Consider the following 22931-nt stretch of genomic DNA (forward strand, 5'->3'; position numbering starts at 1 on the left):
TGAAAATTTAAGAAAACAGTGACTGAAAACTAAACAGCAGCTAAAAACGAACGTTGTGATTGGAAACAAGAGCTAAACAGCAACTGAAAGTGAAAGTAAACGGCGAGTGAACGCTACAACAGTGGATGAAAACCAAACGGTTGAAACGACAGCGACAGAAAAAACAGCCTCTGAAAACGACAGAACGCAGCGGTTACGATCCAAAGTGTGAAAATAACGCTAAATAATGGAACCGACTGACTCCAGTGTGGTTGGTTTCACCATACCGCCGTCTTGGTTCGGCCCAAATGCTCCACCGCAACAGGAAAACGGTAAAACTGTGACACAGTGGTTTTAAAAGCCAATAATATCCTTGTTCCTGCCAATATGACTCTAATTATACCTGCTCTGTGATTTGGATGAGACCAGTTCCAAAATGAGTCATTATCTTCTAAACAGGTGTTCTATTGTTGTTATAATTGGCTGTCATGTATCTGAATCTGTATTTCTCCACTGAACCTATGATCCTCTTTTGCTATTGAGTACAATGTCCGTCCTTGAAGATAACAAGACCGGTCAGAACTGGTCCACATGCTGGGAAACACCAGAAACTCCTCCATTCTATCAGTTACTTTAGATACACACCTTCAGGACAACACACACACACATGCACACTTTGTATTCAATCCAAATAGTGTCTGTTTCTGAACTTCAACATGAACTGTGGTTGGCCTGTTCACGTCACAGTAACTGGTTCTCGTCCAGCCTCTTTCGGGGCAGGCCCAGCCCAAGAAGATAAATCATTTTCAGATATCGGGGCTCCTTCTGTCACTCCGAGCCCAGCACTGCCTCACTTTACTTGTGACCTAAATAAATTCTACATTTATGAACTCAAGATGTCTCCGGTTTGTTCTTGAACTTCCAACTAAAGAATCGGGTTGTGCACCTATAATCCCTACTCATGTCGTTGTCTTTCATAGGATATGCCGACATCTTGGTTCAGAACGCCTTCAACACCGAGGAGGAAAGACCCCTGCGGCAGGAGAAAGACGGATCTCTTCAGGAGCTATTTGAGCTTCTCGGGGAGGATTCGGACACCAACACCAACACCTCCGGGGACGGAGCTTGCTGCTCAGGTCAACACAACCTGCAACAACGTGTTGTTCACATCATACGAAGGCACTTGTCCCAGAGATTCCCGAAGCCTCCTGCAGATCTGGACCAGAACCTTTGGGTGCATCTGCGCACTGTGAAGGAAGTTGTGTTTGACCAGTTCCCGATGCTCAGCCCTCTGCTTGAGTCCAGGGGGATGATGGGTTGTGTGGTCGACTGCTACCACCGTCACACTTTTGATCACCTGCATGGTCTGATCCAGAACGTCAGCTCCTCCAACAACTCCTTCGTGCTGATGGACTGGTTCGTCCATACATATCTGAGGTATCTACCTGCCAGTTTACCTGCATTTTCATCTTCTTTACTTGCCTTCTTTTTTTATATCTTGCAGTTGTTTTGTGCATCCGTTGACCCTTAATGTGGTAATGATATGGTAGAGACAGTAAAGCTCAAATTACAGAAGTCCTGATCAAGTTTTTCATTTTAATATTTTGCATCTGTGAGTATTGTAGACGAGCTGTAGTACCTGGTTGGGCCACCAGGGGGAGCCGCTTATTCTTTAATACTGTAGCAACCAGAACAAGCACACATATGTTGGCGAGCAGAGAGCATTATGGGAGTTTAGCTCGTAGAGGAGCACCGAGATGAAGACTTCTGTGAGGCTTACTGACATCAGTCCAGCAAACAAGTGTAAATCTAGGCTAGGATGGTTAAGAACAGTGATTTCACGTACTATTGAAACTTCAAATGACCTTTTAGTTGTTCCTTTTCACGTTTCTGCGTAACAACAGATCCGGCGTACACCTGTGCTGACACCAATTGCTTAAAAATTCCCGTAATTGGCCCTGATCCTAATCTTAGGATTGGGCTTGGGAAGATATGTTACTCAAACTAATAGCTCCTGGAGAATAGTCTGACTGTACCTCATTATCATTCTGCTAAAGGGGAAAAAAGCTCTGGCTTGTTTGTAGTTCTGTTAACCAGTCATCTTGAGCAGTGTTAAGCCCAGGATGCAGTAATGGTGCCTCTGCCAAATAGTGTTGGGTGGAATTGTTTTGTTGGAACATTTGCATTTAGGGAGCAAAGCACTATTATTAAAACAGCTGATGAACCAGCCCTTATTGCACGATCCGAATCTTTGGCAAACGCGAAATTTTCAGCGTGTTGGAGATTTTTGTTTCTTGATGTGAAGGGGATTTTGAAAAAAAAGTAACACTCAGATAGAGGAAGAGGAAGACAAACCACATGAAATGTTTGGTGGAAATGAAACCCGAAGTCTACGTCCGGCTGGTCAGGCTACAGTTAGTCTGACTTACTAAATTTAGAACGGGAGTATAAACCACTGATCATTACAGTTGGCTTCATCCTCTCTTCTGCTTTCTGTGCGTTACCGTTTCTTTACTACGGGAAACTACGGGAACCTACCACAACGGAAATTTCAAATAATTTGGATCAGGATGTGCGACTTTCAGTAGGGGTTGAGAATTAATCCAATACTTTATCTAAAAGCTGAGTTTTTTTTGTTTATCTGGAGAATCAGAAACATTCTTGGATGCTTCCTAAGTTTTTCGCTCCTTGTTGCTGCTTAAAATGCATCGCTAGTCATCTGTCAGAACATCCCAGAAACCGGGTTTCAAACTCCAGTGAGATTTACCTGGAGATGAAAGGCTTAATGCGTGAACTGGTTTAATTATATCGGAAAGTCCCGTGTTGTTGCTTTAAATTCAAGTAAATAAAGAAAAACCTTTCATGTGTGATTCAAGTTTTGATGTCCCAAATCGTGACCCTATAAACTAGTCAAATTTAGATAAAGTTGTGACTCGATAATCCGACCCTTAACAATCCTAAAATCTTGCTATCTGACAGGGTTTTAGCAAAGACGAACAGAACCCATAAAAGACAGTCTTAACATACCGACAGCCTTGGATTCCGAGTCTGACGTGACGTTTTATGTCACAAATAAGGATAACGGCGTATTATCTGACTGAACAGTCCGACAGATGTACTAACCTTTGATGTACCGACCGGTCAACTGGGCGTGAAATCCAGCAATGTGTGGTGTTCTAACAATGCACTAGTTGTTATAACAACCATGAACAATTAATATTAACGACAAGTTACCCTTCCAGCATCAAGCCCTCCTCGTATCTCCACCTCCGTCTTGACAATCCGACAGCCTTGCTATCCGACATAAAAGAAGGTTTTACGTTTAGCGTCGGATTATCGAGTCACGACTCTATTTCTGTGAACATTAATAGTTTATATTCCAGTCGCTTTAGAACATATGCACAATTTGTGGCATCCACCTTGCCCTTTGAAATCCCCATTCATCTGCCTCTATCTGGCATATTATCTCCAAAAAGTACGCAGTTACAGAAGTGAAAGAACACGCCAGTTCTCGGTTCTCACGTTGGCGTTTGTGGTTCTTTGACAGTCATGAGGCGCTCGGCCGTCCTGACCAGCAGCTCCTCGGCCAATGGGCAGTAAAGGCAAAGACGAAACTGCTGGAGCATGTGCAGGTAAGAAGCAAACTCGTTGGAAAACATGTACACCTTTGGGTTGTTCTTGAAAATATCAATGGAGGAGGAACATTTGATTGAAAAAGGAGGATCTGACCTTACTGGCCTTTTTGCAACAGATGCAAAACACAGCTTTGGTTTTACAGGTGTTTGGTTGGAAAAGTGAAATTTAAATGTGATTCCGGTTCATCCTCAGACGGACGTGAATGTCTGCAGCACATTTTATGACCATCTAGCCAAAAGTTTTTATACATGATATTCATTAAAATTTGATTGTTTCCAAAATAGTTTGCTGGTAAAAGTTTTAATCATAAACGTTCTGTTTCTAAGCAAGCAGTTTCCTGTAGCACATCTCCGACTGCATGTTTTTTTGTTAAAAAGCAGCTAATTATAAATTTGTGGGTCTTTTGCCGTCAACAGAAAGAGATCAGAGGGATCCTGAGCGGAATCCTGCAGAATGAAAGAGGCCAACAGCGCTGTGACAGCGTGGAAGCCTATGTATGGCTTTATGTGGACACGATTCAGGCAAGAAGAACGTCTGAGAGAACATTATTCTGAGAGCGATTTTATGTTTTTTTTCTGTCTGTTTATTTGCTGTATATTAATATTATGTATTATTTTTTTTACAGTGTGTTGCTGCCAAGCCCACAACTGCAAGAACAATCAGCTCCGAGCTGCACGACCAGGTGCAGGAGGTCTGTTTCCGAGAGCTGCTGACGTTTGTGCTGAGGTGAGAGTTTTAGTTTTCCCTCCAGAAGTAAAAGGTTGACTTAAATTCTGAGGATTTTATTTTGCGCTGAATGCAAGTATCACCAGCCAAAGTTGTGTTTTTTTTTAAACCTTGTGTTTTGGTTTGCAGGTACACTGCAGAGAAGAAGGAGTTTCTGGGAAATAAAGCAGAAATGGACCCACCAGAAACGATTCACTTCCTCAAGACTCTGAAAACCTGTAAAGAACTCCGGTGAGAATTTTTCTGGATCTGTGTCTCTTTAGTAGATATTACTAATAAGAAAGAAAGAAAGAAAGCTCTGTTGCATATGTCCTTCAATCGCGTCGCCATACAGTAAGAAATATAGAAATAAAAATAAATAGTCCTCGTTATTCTAAATTAAATAAATAAATAAAAATGTAAATAATCAAAACATTTAAAAACTGGCAATAGATCCCACTTTAATTGAAATATCAGCTTGAACGAATGAAAACTAGAACTTTGAGCCTTTTTCTATAAATTCTATTTTGTGTAAGAAAATACCTTCTGGTTTATTTTTCAAACAAGACACAAAACAAATTTTTTTAAAGCCCTGTGACTGATTAGGCAAGCATGCTAGATTTTATTTAATTTATTTTTTCTATATTGTACTTTACCAGCACAAAATAGAAGGAGAGAAAAATGTAAAATAAAACAAAACAAATTAAAAATGAATGAAATTAATGTAAAACAGTACAGACAATTTGAAATAAGTGTACACAAATAAAAAAAATAAAACTGCAAAGATAAGAGAATAAGGCATTTAAAAATCTAGCAGAAATTAAAAGAAGATTATTCAAATTGATTGTATAAAAGTGTTGACAGTTTAGACCAGACTTTACAAAATAAAAGTGATTCCAAACAATAAAAGCATGAATGAGTGTTCCTAAATCTTGCTTTGAGACAAAGTCAGTTTCAGAATAAAAGTTTAGTGGGATTAGAGGTGGCTGCTGAAATTTAGATCCTCATTAATTAAGACGAAGATGAAGCGATCGTCAATGTTGATGCATGCTTCATTTACTCTGTTTGTTCTGTTTGTTTACAGGCAGTACGTCGAGGCTGAAGGCAGAGGCGTCGAATCTTCACTTCTCGACCAAATCGTGGCGACTCTTAAAGACATGGAGGATTTTACTCTGAAGCTTCTGATGGAAATCATAGTCGACATCGCAGAGGTGTCCTCTCAGCTTCACCTCACATATACAGTTTGGCTTAACTCCACTATATGACAGTCTGCTCATGTGTTCCTGTGTTTCTGTCTTGCAGAGCCACCTTAAAAAATACTTCAGGTCAGACAGCAGGCGGTGCTACCTCTTTGCTGCTTTGGAGAATCTTTTCCCCAAACTGTCGTACGTCTCAGATGAACTAAAGGTGAACGACTCCCCCATTTTTTCCATGTTTTTGAGTCTAAATATTCAGAGTTGCATTAAATTAAACTGTCTCTGTGTTTCTCAGCGAGTGGTGGATCAGGCCTATAAGCTCGTCGCTCACCTTTACCTGAAGCACCTCATCCAGACTAACCGGCGCAAACTGAAGCAGCGCTGGAGCCCGAATGTGGAGCAAACAGTCCAAGAGGACGCAAAGCAGCTTCACAGAACCATGAGCAACCTGGTGAGACGACACGATGGCGCTACACTCTGCAGACACACGGCGTGTTGAGGACAAATCTTAACATCCACTTAGTCTTTATGCTAAACTATAGAAACCTTTGCAACACCGATAAAATCTGTGCAGCATCATTATTTCTTAGTTTCCTTGTGCATGAAACAATATGTGCAAAACTATTGTTTTAATATGCAGATATGTGCAATATTGCCACTTTTCACATCCAGAAGAACCTGTGCAAAATCAAACTTTCTACATATGGAAGAATTTTTACAACATCAACAGATATTTCTTGCTTATTTTTCTGTTTTCTACTGATCTTCTCTGCACATGTGCTCTGTCCTTTGTGCTGCTGTAACACTACAAATTTCCCCCTGTGGGATTATTAAATGCAAATTTTACCTAATGAACCTACAGTGTTAAAATCGACTCACTGTCTAGCATTAAATTGATAATATATGAGCATTTTGTGACCATAATTGCAAATATAGACCTGATTTGATCCTGTGGTTACACAACACTGATGTAAACAAACCGCACAAAAACATAAATAACTTGAAGTTGGGAAGATTCTGTGCAACATAGATGAAATCTGGGCAATACCATTAGTTCTTAGATTAGTGTTTCTATGCATGGAGTAATCTGAGCAATACCATTGTTTACCAGTATACAGATATGTGTTCTCAATTTGCACATTCAGAAAAACTCGTACAACATCAGACATTCTACATATAGAAGAATCTGTCAACAATACTGTATTATGTATTTATTTCTATAATTGTGCACTATCCTCCTTGCTGCTGTAACACCGCCGTGAGATTTATTCTTATTTGATGTTAATTCCTGACCAGCGTGTGTTTATTGCGTTCTATCAGGCGCCTGGAGTCCAACAGTGGAACCTGATGCTGCTGGACATCCCCGAGGTGCTGGAGTGTAAATGCATGGAGGCGCTGAAGATGACGGTGGCGCAAATCGAGAAAAAGTGCAACAAGCAGAGGTAGAGCTGTCTCATGGTATTTATTATGCACCAGTCAGATGCTTTTCTTCGTAAAATAACTCAAGTGGAGAGACTTAATGTGAGAAAAGATGTAAAATAACTTTGCACACTGAATCTTCTCAACCAGCTTCATGAGGTTTCCAGCAGGGGGCTGCACTCCGACGCAAGTTTAGCATATCCAGGCTTTCTTTGAGTCAGCTGGTTCAACAAAACCTATACGCCTCCTTCAATCAACAAAGCTCTTAAACTTCTAACATTTAAACTGTCCCTTCATGAAGGATACATGGAAATCTCAGTTTTTTGCCAAATCAAAGTGTATTATCTGCAGTAAATACTAACAGACTAACAGATCTCTGCACGTGAGAACGTTCCTCGCTCACTGTGACCAATCCTGATAAAAACAGCTGTAGTCGCGTACAAACTGGGAGACGACCAGTTTTTTATGCACCTCCGCTGCTTTCATACACACCTGAGGTCCTTTAGTTCTAGAACCTGGTTCCACCTAGTGGTCATCAGAGGAACTGCACGTTTCTAATCTGCTGCTGTTTTTCCTGTTGACCACAGCGAGGACCTGGCACTGCTGCCCGCTCTGCTGCGATGGAAGGGTCTGTCCAAGCGGCAGGTCAGGGAGGTGATGGAGGCTCTACCCAGCGGCCGACCCGTAGCCGGTTCCGGATCCTGGTTCTTCTGTCTGCCCTGCTGGTGATGCTTCTCCGCAGAGGCTCAGCTGCATCCAAGAGGCGACAGTTAAAATAGTTTGTGAGCTCTCGCATCACTCCGTTACTCATTTGTTAGCTCTGATGTTGAGACTCAGATGATGAGAAGTTATAGATGGTATGAGCTTTAGCACAAGTTGTATTTGTGTACGAGAGGCTGCATGCAGCATGTATGTCACTGATCTCAGTTCTATACTGCAAAGAACTCATTATTTATACCTTAAAGGTAGAGTGAGGTCTAGTTTGTTACTGAAGCAAACCTAAACTAGGACCAGATGTTGGTTTTATAGGTTTTTTTTAGGTTGTTTACTGGTTTGCGCTTAAAAATCCTCAAGTTTTTCTTTGTGGAGATTTAAAGACGCCTAAAGATGTTTGCACTTTATTATTATTGTGCAAAAAAAAAAAAAATACGAGTTCATATGTTGAGTTTGAGTGTTTATCTTGAGCTCCAATGACAAAAGAACAGAACCCTCTGAACTATGAGGTGATGAGAGGTCNTAAAAATCCTCAAGTTTTTCTTTGTGGAGATTTAAAGACGCCTAAAGATGTTTGCACTTTATTGTTATTGTGCAAAAAAAAAAAAAAACACGAGTTCATATGTTGAATTTGAGTGTTTATCTTGAGCTCCAATGACAAAAGAACAGAACCCTCTGAACTATGAGGTGATGAGAGGTCCAGTTTGTCAGTAAAGCAAACCTAAACTAGGACCACGTATATGTTGGTTTTATAGTTTTTATTTAGGTTGTTCACTTGTTTGCACTTTAAAATCCTCAAGTTTAGCTTTGTGGAGATTCAAAGATGCTGAAAATACGTTTGCACTTTATTGTTTTGTGCAACAAAATACGAGGTCATACGTTGAGTTTTTTCTTAAGCTCAAATGACTGAAAAAAACCCCGTCTGAACTATGAGCAGTTTCTGGGCTTTTTTTCCTCTTTTTTTTGCTCTTGTTATGTTTTTCCTCACTGTGGGCTCATGTTTTACTGCAATATGAAGTCCAGGAAAACAGAGCAACATGAAAGAGAGAGAACTCAGATGTCTTCAATGTAGTAGACACAGAACGGTGAAAACAAGAAAAATGAATTAATTCCTTAAAGGTAATGTGAGGTCTGGTTTGTCACTAAAGCAAACCTAAACCAGGGACAGGAGTTGAAAATGAGCTTAATGCTTTACACTCTATGCGCAATACATCAGATGTTTTCTGTGTGAAAGTGCATGGTCCCTGATCACATAAATAAAAATAAACTAGGACCACGTACTAGTATATGTTGGCTTTATAGTTTGTTTTTTATGTTGTTTACATGGTTGCGTTTTAAAATCTTCAAGTTGTGGAGATTTAAAGATGTTTGCACTTCATTGTTATTGTGCAAAAACCAAAAACAAAGCACGAGGTCATGTGTTGAGTTTGTTTCTTGAACTCTAATGATGAAAAGAAAAAAAAACGTTTCACAGCTTCTGCAAACTAAATGCTCTTTTACACTACTCTCAGCTTTTTTTAAAAATTTGATTTTTTTTTTACTCATGCTGCATTTATTTTATTGATAAAATCTCCTTTATATACTCGTCTCCTCTCTTCTCTGCCTGAGGCTCAACCAAACAGTCTCTGAAATGTTGTCAGGTGACTTTTAATTGCAGCTGAGGGGCTTCTTAGCTGCACAGAAGAGCACAAAATATTAATATTATTATTTTTAACAGAGTCTGGTTCATGCAAGTGCCTTATTTTTTAAATATTTTTAATATTTTGAATGTATGATTTTGAAGAATTTTAACCCTTTGTTTATCTATTTTTCCTGACTGCACCATACATCACACAAGATATCGTCATGATCAGTTTAAAACTGATGATTTATTTGTGATAAGCGGTGTAATTTTTAGGATTTAAAAAAAAAAAAAAAGGAACACATTGCTTTGGAGTTCAGAGGGTGAAGATGCACTGACATTTTTTGTCTTTTTTTTACTATTAATTCAATATTTATTAGGTTTTATTTATATGGATGTACAATTCAAACAAACAAAAAAAAATCCCCCATCAATCAAATAATTAGACTTTATTAAAAGCTCAGATGTTCCCGTTAACTGAGTGGCACACGCTAATTGTACCTGAACGACAGATTCCGTTAAAATCTGAGATGTTGTTTTATTTTATTTTTATTCATTTTTAAATCGTATTTTCTTAAAAAATCAGGGTGTAGGTCTGCTGTACTTTCTGCTAAACGTCTAACTGATGCATTCCACTGAAACCAGACGGTGCTTCCTGTGTGATGGTTAAAATGCCGTTTTTCAGACCCTTTTTTATGCTTTGGTGTATTTACAGCTATTTGAATGTGACATTCTGTACTCTGTATGATGATTCTGTTGCTTAGAATGGTTCCAGGGTAGAAAACGCACCTTTTTTTTTCTTGCTAATGTGATCAATAAACTTCCTGTGATTCCTTAACAATCCGTGTTGTTGGTTGTGTTTTTATCGTGTCGCCGATAAAGTCCACTAGAGGGAGGCAACACTGAGAACTTCTGAGGGTCATAGCAAGAGTTTGTATAAATCACAGGCTTCTCTGGATGATTTAAAGAGCAGGAAGGAATACTGTTATTGTTCTTGCACAAGGTCTGTTTCATCTTTATTCATATTTAAATATTTACATCCTCAGGCCTCCATAAAGGAGATTCAGGTTGGAAGAGGTTCATCCTATCTCTGTATTTTGAGCTGCCTCATCTCCTCTAAATATATATAAACACAGATTATAGGATATTAAATGTTATATAGATTATAAACCAACACTCTGTTTTCCAGATGTTGTCAAGGCCTGATGATGAGGATTTTGGTAAAACCTGCTATTTTTCCCTCCATACGTACTTGTTTTTATGAGTTTTTCCGTATTTTAAAAGGCCCAAACCCACGTTATTAACAAACACTCACCAAAACATGTTGAATAATCTGAAATTTTAGGCAGGGAGCCATAAAAAGGTACACATCATAGAGCAGTTAGGTTTTACGAGTCGAGATACGTGAGATAAATTAGCTAAAACCTGAGTGTTACGGGGGCTGCAAGGTGGATCAGTGGTTAGCACTGTTGCCTCGCAACAAGAAGGTCGCTGGTTCGTGTCCTGGTGAGGACACCCGCGATCTTTCTGCGTGGAGTCTCCATGTTCTCCTCGTGCAGCGTGGGTTCTCTCCGGATTCTCCGGCTTCCTTCCTCAGTCCAGAAACATGTTGAGGTTAATTGGTGATTCTAAATTGTCTGTAGGTGTGAATGTGAGTGTGCTTGGTTGTCTGTCTCTAAGTGTAGCCCTGTGATAGACTGGTTACCTGTCCAGGTGAACCTGCCTTCACCCTGAGTCAGCTGGGATAGACTCCAGCCCCCCATGACCCTAGTGAGGATTAAGCGGTGTATAGATGATGGATGGATGAGTGTTACGGCCCTTAGTGCCGAGTATTGGTGTGTCGGTTGTGTGAATCCCTTTCAGGTGGTGCCCAGAGGAAGTGGCCAGGTGCAGGTCATCAAGAGACGGTTGAAAAGCTGAGCCAGCCTGATCATGGTGGCCAGTGGGCTGAATCGGCAGACAGAGCAGTGAGGCGTTTGTGGTATTGAGCCTGGCTTCAGCCACTCTGGGGACTCTGTGGTTGTTGCGCTGTTTGGTGATCGTAGGGTCGCCTTTTATTCCAGGAAGCTCGCTCTAGTTTGCATTCTTGTTTTCCTTTGTTTGTAAAATAAACCAGACTTTTTGTTGAACAATCAGTTTCCTGGTCCAATAACCCAGTTTTCATTTTACTCGTGTTACTCTCCTCATCCCCTACCTCACAGGGACATAACACTGAGGATAAAACTTAACACTTATGAGACAGCTCTGATTGATCAGGTAAAGTAGGATTTTGTAGGATTTTAATCCATCATATAAAATTGATTATTATTTACTCTTGTTTGTTGACTGTTTTACTGTGAAATACTTTGACTCAGTGGCTTTAATAAAAGCCTCAACTTGACTGTTTTATGCTCTTAAAGTTTGGGATTTCTTGGAATTGTTTTCCTATTATTTGTCTAATTTGACGTGTGTTATTGCAAAGCACTTGTTTGTTTTCTTAAAATAATATTTTAATTGAAAAATGTGGCACATCAAGGACAGAAAGTTTCAGACAATGAAAACAGATAAATTTCACAGTTATTGTTTTTTGCATCACTTCGAAAAAATCAGAGAGCAATATTTAGCTTTTTTGTTTTTACACAATATACAAAAAAGTCCAAATAAATAAACGAGTGAAATTAAATATATTTAAATAAATGACAATAAAAGAAAAAGTTGTGTGGGGGGTGTCCATCAATCACATGGAAAAAATGTAATATTATTGTGACGGTGTGTAGCAGGAAGGCAGCGGGGGGGGGCTTCCAGCTTCTGGTCATTCTGGTGATTCCCATCAGAGTCCCTCCTTAATGAGCTTTAATGAGCTTCACTCCCTCTGCTCTCCAGAAGAAACTCCAGCTCCTCCAGCTTCCTTCCTCGGACACCAGCACCAACAGACGTCCAGGAAAAACCCGCGCGCTGACAGTAATTTGCCTCGACGCCCTGGAGACTCACATCCTTCCCCTGCCTTGATGAACGGCCGCTAGCTGCAGCTCCGACGCTGAAATAACACACTGGAAACACCTCGATTCCCAAACAAGGGGCTCAATGATTTCCCAGAATTGTTTCAGGTCGACTTTGGCTGCTCGCTGCCGAGTAAATCACATTGAGACGGGTTTCTCGATGGTGCTAGAATAGAAGGAGCAGAGGTTTTAAATCTCCCCTGATGAGGTCTCTGTTAGCTCGAAGCGACCTCTGACCTGTCTCTGGGAAACAGCTTCAGAGAGACGCTCCTGCTGCCAAGTTGTTGTTTCTGGAAATTAAGAACTGTGTTACTCTGGAAGAACTGCTGGTCGGACAATCTATTGTTTCTGATTGAGCTCAAATCTCAAAAACTATTGGCACTCAAAAGAGGAATTCTAATGACTCCTCTGGCTTTTAATGTCGTGTCCTCAGCTGATGTTAACTTGTCTAGCGTTTTGTTTTATGGCCAAATACCTTCAGAGCTAAACGCATTCTCATCCTCTATAAGTCTATAAATTTCCACTGAATATCTCGCTGAGTCCAGTTAAATCCATCATTACAAAATGGAAGAAATATGACACATGTGTAAGTCTGCCAGTAGCTGGATGTCTTTAAAATATTAAGCAAGAAAGAGTCCAATGAATGAGGCCACCAAGACGCCTATGACTCCTCTGAAGGAGCTTCAGATGTTCAGAACTTTTCATACAACAACTGGTGTCTGTTCTTCACCATCAAAGCTTTATGGGAGACAAAGAGAAAGACTCTGTTAGGGAAAAAAGAGCTCAGATTAAATCTGGACTAGAGTTCAACAGAAGACAAGTGGGAGACTCTGAAGTCACCTGGAAGAAGGTTCTGTGGTCTGATGAGACCAAAATGGAGATTTTTGGCCGACAGACTAAACGGTGTGCTTGGTGGACACCAAATACTGCACATCACAACGAACACAAAATCCCCACTAGTGGGGTGGCAGCATCATGACGTGAAGCATGGTGGTGGCAGCATCATGATGTAACACTTCTCAGTAGCTGCGTTGGAATGTTCGTAAAGTTAGAGGGTAAAATTTATGCAGTGTAGTGAAACCCTGACAGACAACCTGATGCATGTATTTAGCATTTTTTGGGTTATTTTATGTACATGAACCTCCTCAAGTCCTCTGTTAGGTTTTTTTTTTAAATCTAATGACAATAAAAGCTGATTTAAATGAAAAGCAGACGTGTGCAAAATGTGCAATGGGGTTTAAGATTTTCCGTAAATCACTGTCAGATCACGCAGGTTTCAGATTTATTTAAACTTTATTTATAAATTTAATTTACATTATATTATGTACATCAGACGTGTGTCCCCTTCCATAAAGAAGAAAAAGATGATATAATAACAACAAACTTTAGCACTGATTTGATATAAAAATAAAAAACAATCAGACGTTCCCTCACACAGAGCAGATTTGTGAGAAGCACCATATTTGCCAGCAGCGTGGTGGCAGTAACTCACGTGTCCATACAGTAACTAAACCCCTCAGTTCACAAAAAACCCAGAAAAGTGCACATTTTCATTTGACGATGATTTTGCAGAAGAACGGCCGAGTGTTGGCGTCAGCGTTGGCTTCTTTCAAAGCGTCCACCAGAGTGTCTTTGACGGTTCTCCTGTCGGCCCGGCTGAGAGTCGTCTTGAGTTTGAGCAAAGCCGAAACCTGTTTTTCACTGTGGGCAGAAAGAGAGAGAAGAAGGTTGAATGACAAATCTACGTGGCGATCATGTGTGTACATTACGTTCATTATTTATTACCACAAACGTAGAAATTAGTGTGGATGTTGGGCACAAGTTTTAAATAAAAAAATATCAGTTTTGATGTATTTGTAAGTTTTACATGCACAAAAACAAACAGTAAAGTAGAACACTGCTGGAACAGGGAAGAAATATTGAATAAATATATCATATGTGCTCTTTAAAAATCAGCCTGTGTTGATCTGATGTATTTATCAGTAATGTGAATAATAAATTGTAAAAATCTGGTAGCAGGATGCCTGAACAATAAGTTAACATATAGGGGAATACTTTAACGTTAAAAAAACGCTAAAAATGGTGAAAATAACAACAAATGTCTGTAAATTATATTTTTAGCTGATTTAAATACAGTTAAAAAATTGTATATTTTTGTAAAAATTAATCCTTTTCTGCAATTTTACTACACATTATGTGTAATTCAACAAAACAAAGAAAATTTTTGAAATAACAAGAATTATTTACCAATTTTCAATCCCTAATATAATTTATTTTTTTTCAAATAATGGAAGATAATTCTATTTTTAGCAGACATGAGAACTGCAGAAACACTACAGTAAAAAGACAGATTTTTTTGGTCATTATTTAAATTTTTTGGCTGTTTATTTTTTTTATTATAATTTTGTATCATCTGTAATTTAACATAACAGAGAAAATGTATAAAATAACAACAATTATTTACCACTTTTCAATCCCTAACCTACATTTTTTTTATAAATTTTATCTCTGTAAAATCTATTTTTAGCCAATTTAAGAACAGTAAAAAACAAACAACCAAACAAACAAAACAATTGAACATTATAAAAAAAATTTAAAAATCACTATTTGCAAAATTTTTGTCAACATTATTCACATTTTTGGCCTTTTTATTTGTACTTTTATTTGTATTTTTTTTTAACAATCAACGTGTAAATAATTATTAATTAATTAATATTTTTAAAGTAACAAGTGTAATGATAATAAGTAGAAAAAATTATTCTCTATTTTTTCAATCCTCAATATAATTTTTTTTATTGTTTCAAATAACGACAAATATCTGTACATTCTTTTTAATCTTTTTTTTTTTTTTTTTTTTTTACAATTTAAATTCTCTTTAAAATTGTGTAGTTTTATGTTCAAATATTACGGAAGATTAACCCTATTTTTTTTATGTGGATTTTTGATGGGGTTCTAAGTTTTATCCTATTTTTGAAGTTAACATGTAAATTAATATATTTTTTCCTCTGTGATTTTCATAGTTTCATTGGAAAAATCTGTAGAATAACAGCAAATTGGTCAAAAAATGTGTTGAAAAAATGAATTATTGACAGATACAGTTGTTCCTATTAGTTCAAGGGCAGATTGAACAAATAATTGGATGTCAAATTTTAATTCCTGAGCTCTGGACTTGCTGGTAGATGGGTTTCCCTGTTTCCAGTCTCTATGCTAAGCTAAGCTAATGCACCATTTACTGCTTATTGTGTCAGCGCACAACTTTTTCCAGATAAGCTGCTTGTAGCTCACAGTTATTCTCATAACGCAGCTCATCCTGCTGCCAGGAAACATCTGACCTCTCCGGAGATGTTTGGCTCCGTTCACTTCCTCTGCTGCCTGAAAACCGGGTTTGTTTATTCTGGCTCTGAGGTCGTGTAAACTGCTGCTGTCGTGCTGCTGCTCTGTCCTTATTGGGTCAGTTTCGCTCGATTAAACAGGTTTGAATAAACACATTTTAATTGACGGCTACCTGAGGTCGGGATAATCAGATCCCAGTGAGAAGATCTGCATCTGGATGGCTGGAACGTCTTGGAGCTTCAGCACTTCTGCGATCTTGGTCAGGATTTCCTTGAGCCAGACCTCCTGCGATCCCTGAGGAGACAAATCGGTAACGTCAGACGGCTTCCTACAGCAGTGACCTCGTGTTTCATGAGCTGTTTGGAGTTTCCTCTTAATCACACACCTCGCTGATGCGCTTTCAGATAAACAGACATTCTATTCATTGAAAACCCACATTTAACGCTCGATATCAAACATTTTTGGCACAAAAGCTGTTCAAGGAAGTAATAAAACACACTTAGAGCGAGCTGATGAAAATACTGGCCACACGTGATTTGCAAAACGTACAGCTTAGAAAAGCTACGACATTATTATCATCATCCTAAATGATCAGTATCTTTTATTTATGTGTGTTTTCTGATATTTAATACTCAGATAATGGCTCAGTCCTGGATAACATGTTATTATTTTGACATCTGGAGTGATTTTTTTTTAATGTGGTGATGTTTATGAGGCCAATGGGCTACTTTCATGGTTATTTATTTACTTTTAAACTCTTATCTTGGTTAATATAAAGACTAATTACACCTGCTTCCACATCTTTCATCATATTTCAAATATTTCTTTTAGTTTTGACTCCTTTTAATCCCGGAAATTTGCTGCATTTACTGTCAATTCACTTTTAAAATGTTATGTTTACTATTAACATGACGTCAAATTTCTCATTTGTGGAAACCTACCAGGCGATAAAACAGATCCTGCTTCTGCTTCTGATCATTTGATCTCATAAAACATGCAGATTATTTTCATATTAGCCTGAACAAACAATATTCTGTACCATTAAATTGTTGTGTTTTTGTGTAAATCTCACCGTAAAATGTCGACATTAGAGATATTTTTTGTAATTCTTTCATAATATTAGAAGCGTGATGGTGGAAGACTGTATGAAAAGTATGTGCTTGATGGAAATAATTGCCATTTTTTGATTAATTAAAGGGGTTTTTGTGTTATTTTCCAATGTAAACTGTGATGCAATGCAAAAAGTTTGCAGTTGTTCCGACTCGTTGTTGCATCACAGATATGAACTGACTCATGTTAACTCTAGTGGGTTTTATTAGTCTTTGTCCTGCAGGTTTCCAGCCCAGACTTGCTGCTCCAGTAACAGTCAGTGATGCTGAGCTCTCACCATGCTGCTGAACAGCTTGTGCAAACCCTCGGCGTCGTCCTTCACAGTCACGTAAGCCTTCTGCTGCTTCTCTCTGTCCTTCAGCTTCACGTCTCCTCTCAGCAGCCTCCTCACGTACTCCTCCGTCACCTCCTGGTGGAGCCGACCCATCAGCTCCTGAAGTCAGTGAACACATGTTAAAGCTGCACGTGTTCAAAAAAAACCAAAACCAGAAATAAAAGAGTTTTTTTCTTTCTTTCTCGTTACCTGTTGACATGATGCAGCCGAACCCTGCAGCTCCAGAAGCTCCTTCTCGATGCTGATCAGCAGCTTCTCGGACAAGTTCTTCTTCAGCCAGTCGCTGGTTCCCAGTTTCTGGTACTGGGGCTGTGGGAGGTCCACACAGAAGGATTTTTATTTAATTGCCTGTTCTTATTTTAGCCAAAAACAAAAATGGAGGGAAACAGTGCTCTTATTGGGGGACTATTTTCATCAGCGGAGGGATACACAGCTAGTGGTTTCTGGTGGATTTTTAGGATCGAGTCTAAATAAATTAATGCAACAAGTTAAGATCACTAATGGATTTTTAACATGAAAATTGACCTGAGGAAGAACATATATCAGGATTTTTATACTTACTTATAAGATTTTGTGAAACTTATTGACGGTAAGAAAACTGCTTTTAACCCTTCGGTCCCCAAAACAAACCAGCTTGTTTGAGATTTCAGATAATCCTTTAATTGCCCAAATTTTACCAACTATAAAACCAGAAAAAAACTATCAGATTTTCCAGTTTTCAGACGCTCCATGAAACAGTTATCTGTCACGTGGTGCTCCAACCAGAGAAAACACCCAAATTGCAGCTTGAAAATCGTGATATTTCATGAAAATCATTCTATTCTATGTGTGTCATTCAAAAAAATTAGCAAAAACAATGAATCTGCATTAACAAGAATCTGTTAAAAACAAAAAATATTGTGTAATTCGGTGCAGCTGTGAAGCCATTAGCGACTCAGCTGCGACTAAGAATCACGTGATAAAAATTGAACAACTTCTCGGCTGAACTGCAGGCTGTGTTCACACATTGTACACGCTGATGCTGATGTAGTCTCCTTTTAATTTAGCCATTTTAATTTGATCTCTGCGCATTCTTTCAATGCCGTGTAACTCTTTGTCAGCCAAACTCCACGTGGATTTTAATTTAGAAAGAAATTCAGCCAGTTTTTTTGGTCTCTTTCAATGATTTATGGCTTCAGACTCATTTCTGAGTTCTGTCTCCTTCTTTGTGGTGCTGGACTTTACATCGCAGTGAAAATATGCAGAAACTGACTCTAAAACATCTGAAACAACAAACTCACCTTGAGAACTTTGTGCACGGGGTTTATTAAATACGTGTGAGCGGATTGTTTCATGTCGTTCAGGACGCTCAGGCAGTTTTCTCGCACGTTGTTGGGGAACAGGTGGCTTTTCTTCACCAGGAAGTCCCTGCAGACACGAGACACGTTAACTCACAGCGAAGAATTAATCAGAACTTATCCGTGATTTCATCAGATCAGAGACGAACCTGAAGTCTTGGATGCAGCCGAGGTTGGCTTTGATCAGCGCCCTGCTGTTCGCTCTGTTCTGTTTGATGACGCTGTCGTGAAACGCTTTGTACCTGCAGCAGATGGAACGGACAGCTTTCATAAGTTTGCTCAGTTTAAAACACGAATGTTGCCTTTTAAAACCCACATGTCGATGCTGTTACCTCTGCATCAGGTCTTTGAGTTGTCCTGTGATGCTCTGAGCTTTGTGCAGGTCTCCTGTGATGGTCTGCGCTGACGTCACCATGCCGTTGATGAGCTAAAGATTATAAACATGAACATGTAAAGCTCTTTTCTGACTGTTTTACATCCAGCAACAGTCAAACCAACACAAAGATGCTAAAGCCGGTGACTTTATTTCACTTATTAACCTGCAACATGTGAGTTTCCAACAAGTGTTTCCCCCGATTAAATCCCGTTCACTTCCTTGTTGGTTAATATTTTTCCTCAAAGTTTGCAGTTTGGCTGCAGCTGACATGTGAAAGTTCAAACATTATCCTGCACGTGTTGCTCTGAAGCTCACGAGCAAAACGCTTCACTGCACTGAATGATTGTTTCATGATTCTGACACAAGTTTGTCAGCATCAATAAAGTTTATATAAAGTTTATGGAATTAATGCTGAAGCTTGTGAAAATGAGAATTATTTAAATGCTGAAAAAAATGTGTGTATTATAAACATGTATAAGCATGACTTGAATGAAACAGAAAAAAATAAATTATTCCATTTTATATCTCTATTTCATTTCTGACTTTACTTTTTCCATTTGGCCTGACTGGTTGGGATGTTTTTTGTACGGCAAAACACATAAATAAAGTTTTCATTTCATTTTAAAGGTGTTTTTCTGCTGTTTGGAAACTGAGAGAGTGAAGTGAAAGCTGCTGGAAGTCGACTCCTTCCACGCCGTCGATTTCACACTAGACAGATAAATAATCATGAAAGCATTGATTATAGATTGATTATCACTGCCGTACCAGAATGATGTCGCAAGCCACCGTGCTGACGTAGCAGCCGTCCTCCCTCGTCGGTTCCTCCCCTTTAGTCCACTTCTCCTTCTCTTCCTCCAGGACTCGGCCGACGTACGTCATCAGCTCGCTCTGCAAAAAAAAAAGAGCAGAAATGAAAACCGTGAAGCTGCACTGAGGGGCTGCAGCGACACTTCAGACTCACAATAAACAGATTATGTTAATTATTTTGCTGCTGTTAAAACAACATTAGATCAACAACTTCAGAACCAGCAGCCTGACATCGAGTGGATCCAGACTCTGAGACGTTTGCAGCAGATTCTTTAAGTTCGGTGACCGAAATCTGGAGAGTTTGGAGGCCGAATACACACCTTGAACTCTTTACTATGTTCATTAAATCATTCCTGAACCATATTTGCAGTGTTTCAGGAGGGATCATCCTGCAGAAAGAGGTGAATGTGTCCTGCAGGAACGTTCAGGTGCCGGTTTCCCAGCAGAACATCGTCCAGAGCGTCACGAGTCCTTCCAGTTAACTCACCTGCTGGTTGCTCAGAAACTGCTCCTCCAGAGGCTCCACCAGATTGTCAGGCAGCAGTTTCCCCAAAGCTTCGGCGTCGATCTCGTTCACCAGCTCTGGCTTCTGCAGGATCCTTTAACGCAGAACAAACATCACGTCCATTAACGCCTGAGGACACATCGTCAACGTTTTGATACCAGACAACAACAACAACGACGAGGTGTGCTGTGTTGTTTCAGGTCACATTTTTCAGACGAGCGGCGACTTGTTGCCGTGATCTGGTTCTGATCAGGGAGTGTCAGCAGAGGAGCAGCTCCGTGAGAAGCTCCGTGAGAAGCTGCTGGATTTAATCATCTTCAACACTTTATTGCACAACCTCAGGGCGAGATGCTTTTCCACAGAGTCAGTTAGAGAAAAAACAGATTTTACAGTAAAACAGTGAAACTAAATGGAAGACGAGCTGAGTTCTAGTCGTGTAGATGGTTCATGTGTGGACTGAGAACACTAAAACCAAACCTCATGCTTAAATTCCTAACTTTTTTTTGCTTGTTTTGCATCAGTTGTCGCTTAAGGAACTCGTTCACTATCGTACTTCCTCATTTGAGTAGTGCTTTCGAGTGTTCTTCTGACAAAGTCGAGTCAGGTCAGCGATATTTACGATGCACATTGAAAGTGATTCCTGGAAGAAATTTACAGAAGAAGTTCAAATAATAAGGGTGAGACTCTACATCTGGTCCTGGTGAGCTCCTGTCCTGCAGGTTTTAGACGGTACTGCAACACCCCTGACTCACATTAATGCCTCCATGTTTCGGTTCTGCTACTCCAAGTCCACCACCACAGCCCAGAACCAACCCAGAGCTACTCAGGTTCTGCTCCACTCACCCGGGGTAGTACTTGTTGCTCCAGAGCAGTAGGGAGGTGCAGTCCTTGTCGTCCAGGCCGAAGTCTGCGATCTTCCTGAGCCTGGCGCCGAAGCTCTGGTGGTACATGCGGGCGTACAGGTTGCAGATGTCCATGTGTGGAGGGTAGCAGCTCTTCAGCACCGTCACCACCACCAGCAGGTCCTCCTTCAGCTGCCGGCCCATGCTCTGCATGTCGGCCTGCAGGGACGACTGCGGCGTGGTGCTGGTGGAGGTGGTGGGGGTCGCCCGGGGGTTGTCCAGGCGAGCCTCCACCAGCAGGCGCAGCACTGAGTCGTGTCGCTTCCTCCAGACGCAGGGCCTCCAGGACGGAGGAGGTCTCTGGCTCTGCCTCCACAGCTGGTCCTGCTGCTCCTCCAGCTGCACGGCCTCCACGGCCGACCTGAGGGCCACCGTCAGGCCCGACACCCTGCCATCGTTGTTGAGCTCCTCTGGGCCGAGGGACAAACTCTGCATCAGAGTCTGGAAGACCAGCGTGTCCAGGACTCCTCGGTCTGCGGCCAGCTGCTCCACTTCCTCCTGGTGACGTGAGAGGCCCTCAGACTCGGTTATCTCCCCGAACAGACGCTGCTCTCGCTCGATCAGCAGCCGGTCGGCTTCGAGCAGATGATGCTCCTCCAGGTTCTGCTCAAACGTGAGCCTCACTGAGAAACAGGAAGACATGCAGGTTAGACTCAGAGCTGCTGCTTCTGTCTGGATGGAGGAATCTCGTTCGCTTGACACCTTCTTCATCATCAGTTATGGATATTTTCTGTCATGCATCTAATTTAACTGCCTGACTCGTCACGTTTTTAAGAGCAACTTCTGCTCGACCACGTCTGGTTTGAAAAATGTGAATATTTAGGAAGATGAGACTTTAGCTGAATATATTTAATTCTTCCTGAGATAATCTTTAAAAAGCCTGTTGATGCCCTTTTACTGTAGTTTGACCCTGACGACTGCTGTCATTTATCATAATGTCGACACCACGCAGCTCCAACTGTGACAGGAACCAACTGTTTCCATCATATCTGCTACCTGCTGTTGGTATTTCCTTCATTTTCTCATAAAAGTTTTCTGCTGCCTCAGAGAAATAATACTGTAATGTCATTTCTGGTCACATTTCCGTCTAACAAACAGCTGACTTCTGTCGTTTCTGTTGGCTGCAGTGACTCTGACACTGTGTTCCTGCAACAATTCTTCCTGAAATTGTGTTTTTTTCACCATATAAGTGAAAATTAGACTCTGTTCTTGTCCGAGGTGGTTGCTAGTGACACTAAGCAGCATCTGTTTGTCTTTTCTGACTCTAAAATGTCCGTTTCTCTTCTAGTTTGGATGATCAGCTCAGTTCTTGGATGTGTTTCGATGCTGCTCACCGACTGCAGGTTTCTCTTCTTCCAGCGGTTGGAGTCCATCAGTGGCAGAACCACCTCCTCCACCTCCTCCTCCACCACCACCACCAACACTGGGTGGAGCCTGTGGGGTTTTCAGCAGCTTCCGGAGCTTGCCTCCGAGCCATCCTTGACCCGTGGTTCTGCCGCTCTGGTCCAACAGCACGTTCGTACCGAAGCCGCTGCCGGCGTCCGACGAGTTTGAACGACCCCGCATCCTCATCCGGACGGGAAACCAGGACCAACACACCGAGAGAGACTCTGAGAGGAGGACAGATGTGGAGTTAATTTTAAAAAAACCCAAGTGAGAGGATGACAGTTCTGTGTTGGCGGGAAATCCTGACCTGAAGATGCAGAAACACAACTAATTTAGATCAACTAATGCAGAAATCTGAGCTCAGATTACACAAAACATTAAGATGATGCAACATTATTATGTCAACGCGACAAAAGAGGAGAATCTAGATCAATATATAATATTTACACATGTGGTTGACAACTAATCAATTAACTGATCAATAGTTGCAGCTCTAAAATTAACTCTAAAAATCTACTGTAAAAAAAAACATCTGTGAAAAAAATTATTTAAAAAATGGTTAATTAAAAGATTTTTTTTTTAAAAAATACATA

General features: G+C 40.3%; 2 protein-coding genes across 2 annotated transcripts in view; one reads left to right on the forward strand and one right to left on the reverse strand.

Moving 5' to 3' along the window:
- The window catches only part of LOC103354757 (uncharacterized), an 11065-nt gene extending 2931 nt beyond the window's left edge, over positions 1-8134 (forward strand). Inside the window, exons 2-11 of the mRNA XM_008278276.1 lie at positions 960-1416; positions 3527-3611; positions 4032-4136; positions 4241-4341; positions 4471-4572; positions 5405-5531; positions 5623-5727; positions 5812-5967; positions 6837-6958; positions 7523-8134. Of these exons, the coding sequence (XP_008276498.1) occupies positions 960-1416; positions 3527-3611; positions 4032-4136; positions 4241-4341; positions 4471-4572; positions 5405-5531; positions 5623-5727; positions 5812-5967; positions 6837-6958; positions 7523-7664 (1502 nt within the window). The 3' untranslated portion in view covers positions 7665-8134. The remainder of the gene's footprint in view (positions 1-959; positions 1417-3526; positions 3612-4031; positions 4137-4240; positions 4342-4470; positions 4573-5404; positions 5532-5622; positions 5728-5811; positions 5968-6836; positions 6959-7522) is intronic.
- A 5388-nt stretch (positions 8135-13522) lies between these two features.
- The window catches only part of tnfaip2b (tumor necrosis factor, alpha-induced protein 2b), a 17113-nt gene continuing 7704 nt past the window's right edge, over positions 13523-22931 (reverse strand). The window contains exons 2-12 of the mRNA XM_008278254.1: positions 22287-22562; positions 20894-21575; positions 20033-20144; positions 19504-19626; positions 18695-18789; positions 18512-18604; positions 18306-18432; positions 17215-17334; positions 16969-17124; positions 15754-15875; positions 13523-13949 (exon numbers count right to left, since the gene is read on the reverse strand). Of these exons, the coding sequence (XP_008276476.1) occupies positions 13799-13949; positions 15754-15875; positions 16969-17124; positions 17215-17334; positions 18306-18432; positions 18512-18604; positions 18695-18789; positions 19504-19626; positions 20033-20144; positions 20894-21575; positions 22287-22562 (2057 nt within the window). The 3' untranslated portion in view covers positions 13523-13798. The remainder of the gene's footprint in view (positions 13950-15753; positions 15876-16968; positions 17125-17214; positions 17335-18305; positions 18433-18511; positions 18605-18694; positions 18790-19503; positions 19627-20032; positions 20145-20893; positions 21576-22286; positions 22563-22931) is intronic.

Source organism: Stegastes partitus, unplaced genomic scaffold, assembly GCF_000690725.1.
Source record: "Stegastes partitus isolate 25-593 unplaced genomic scaffold, Stegastes_partitus-1.0.2 Scaffold119, whole genome shotgun sequence".
Classification (NCBI taxonomy): Eukaryota; Metazoa; Chordata; class Actinopteri; family Pomacentridae; genus Stegastes; species Stegastes partitus.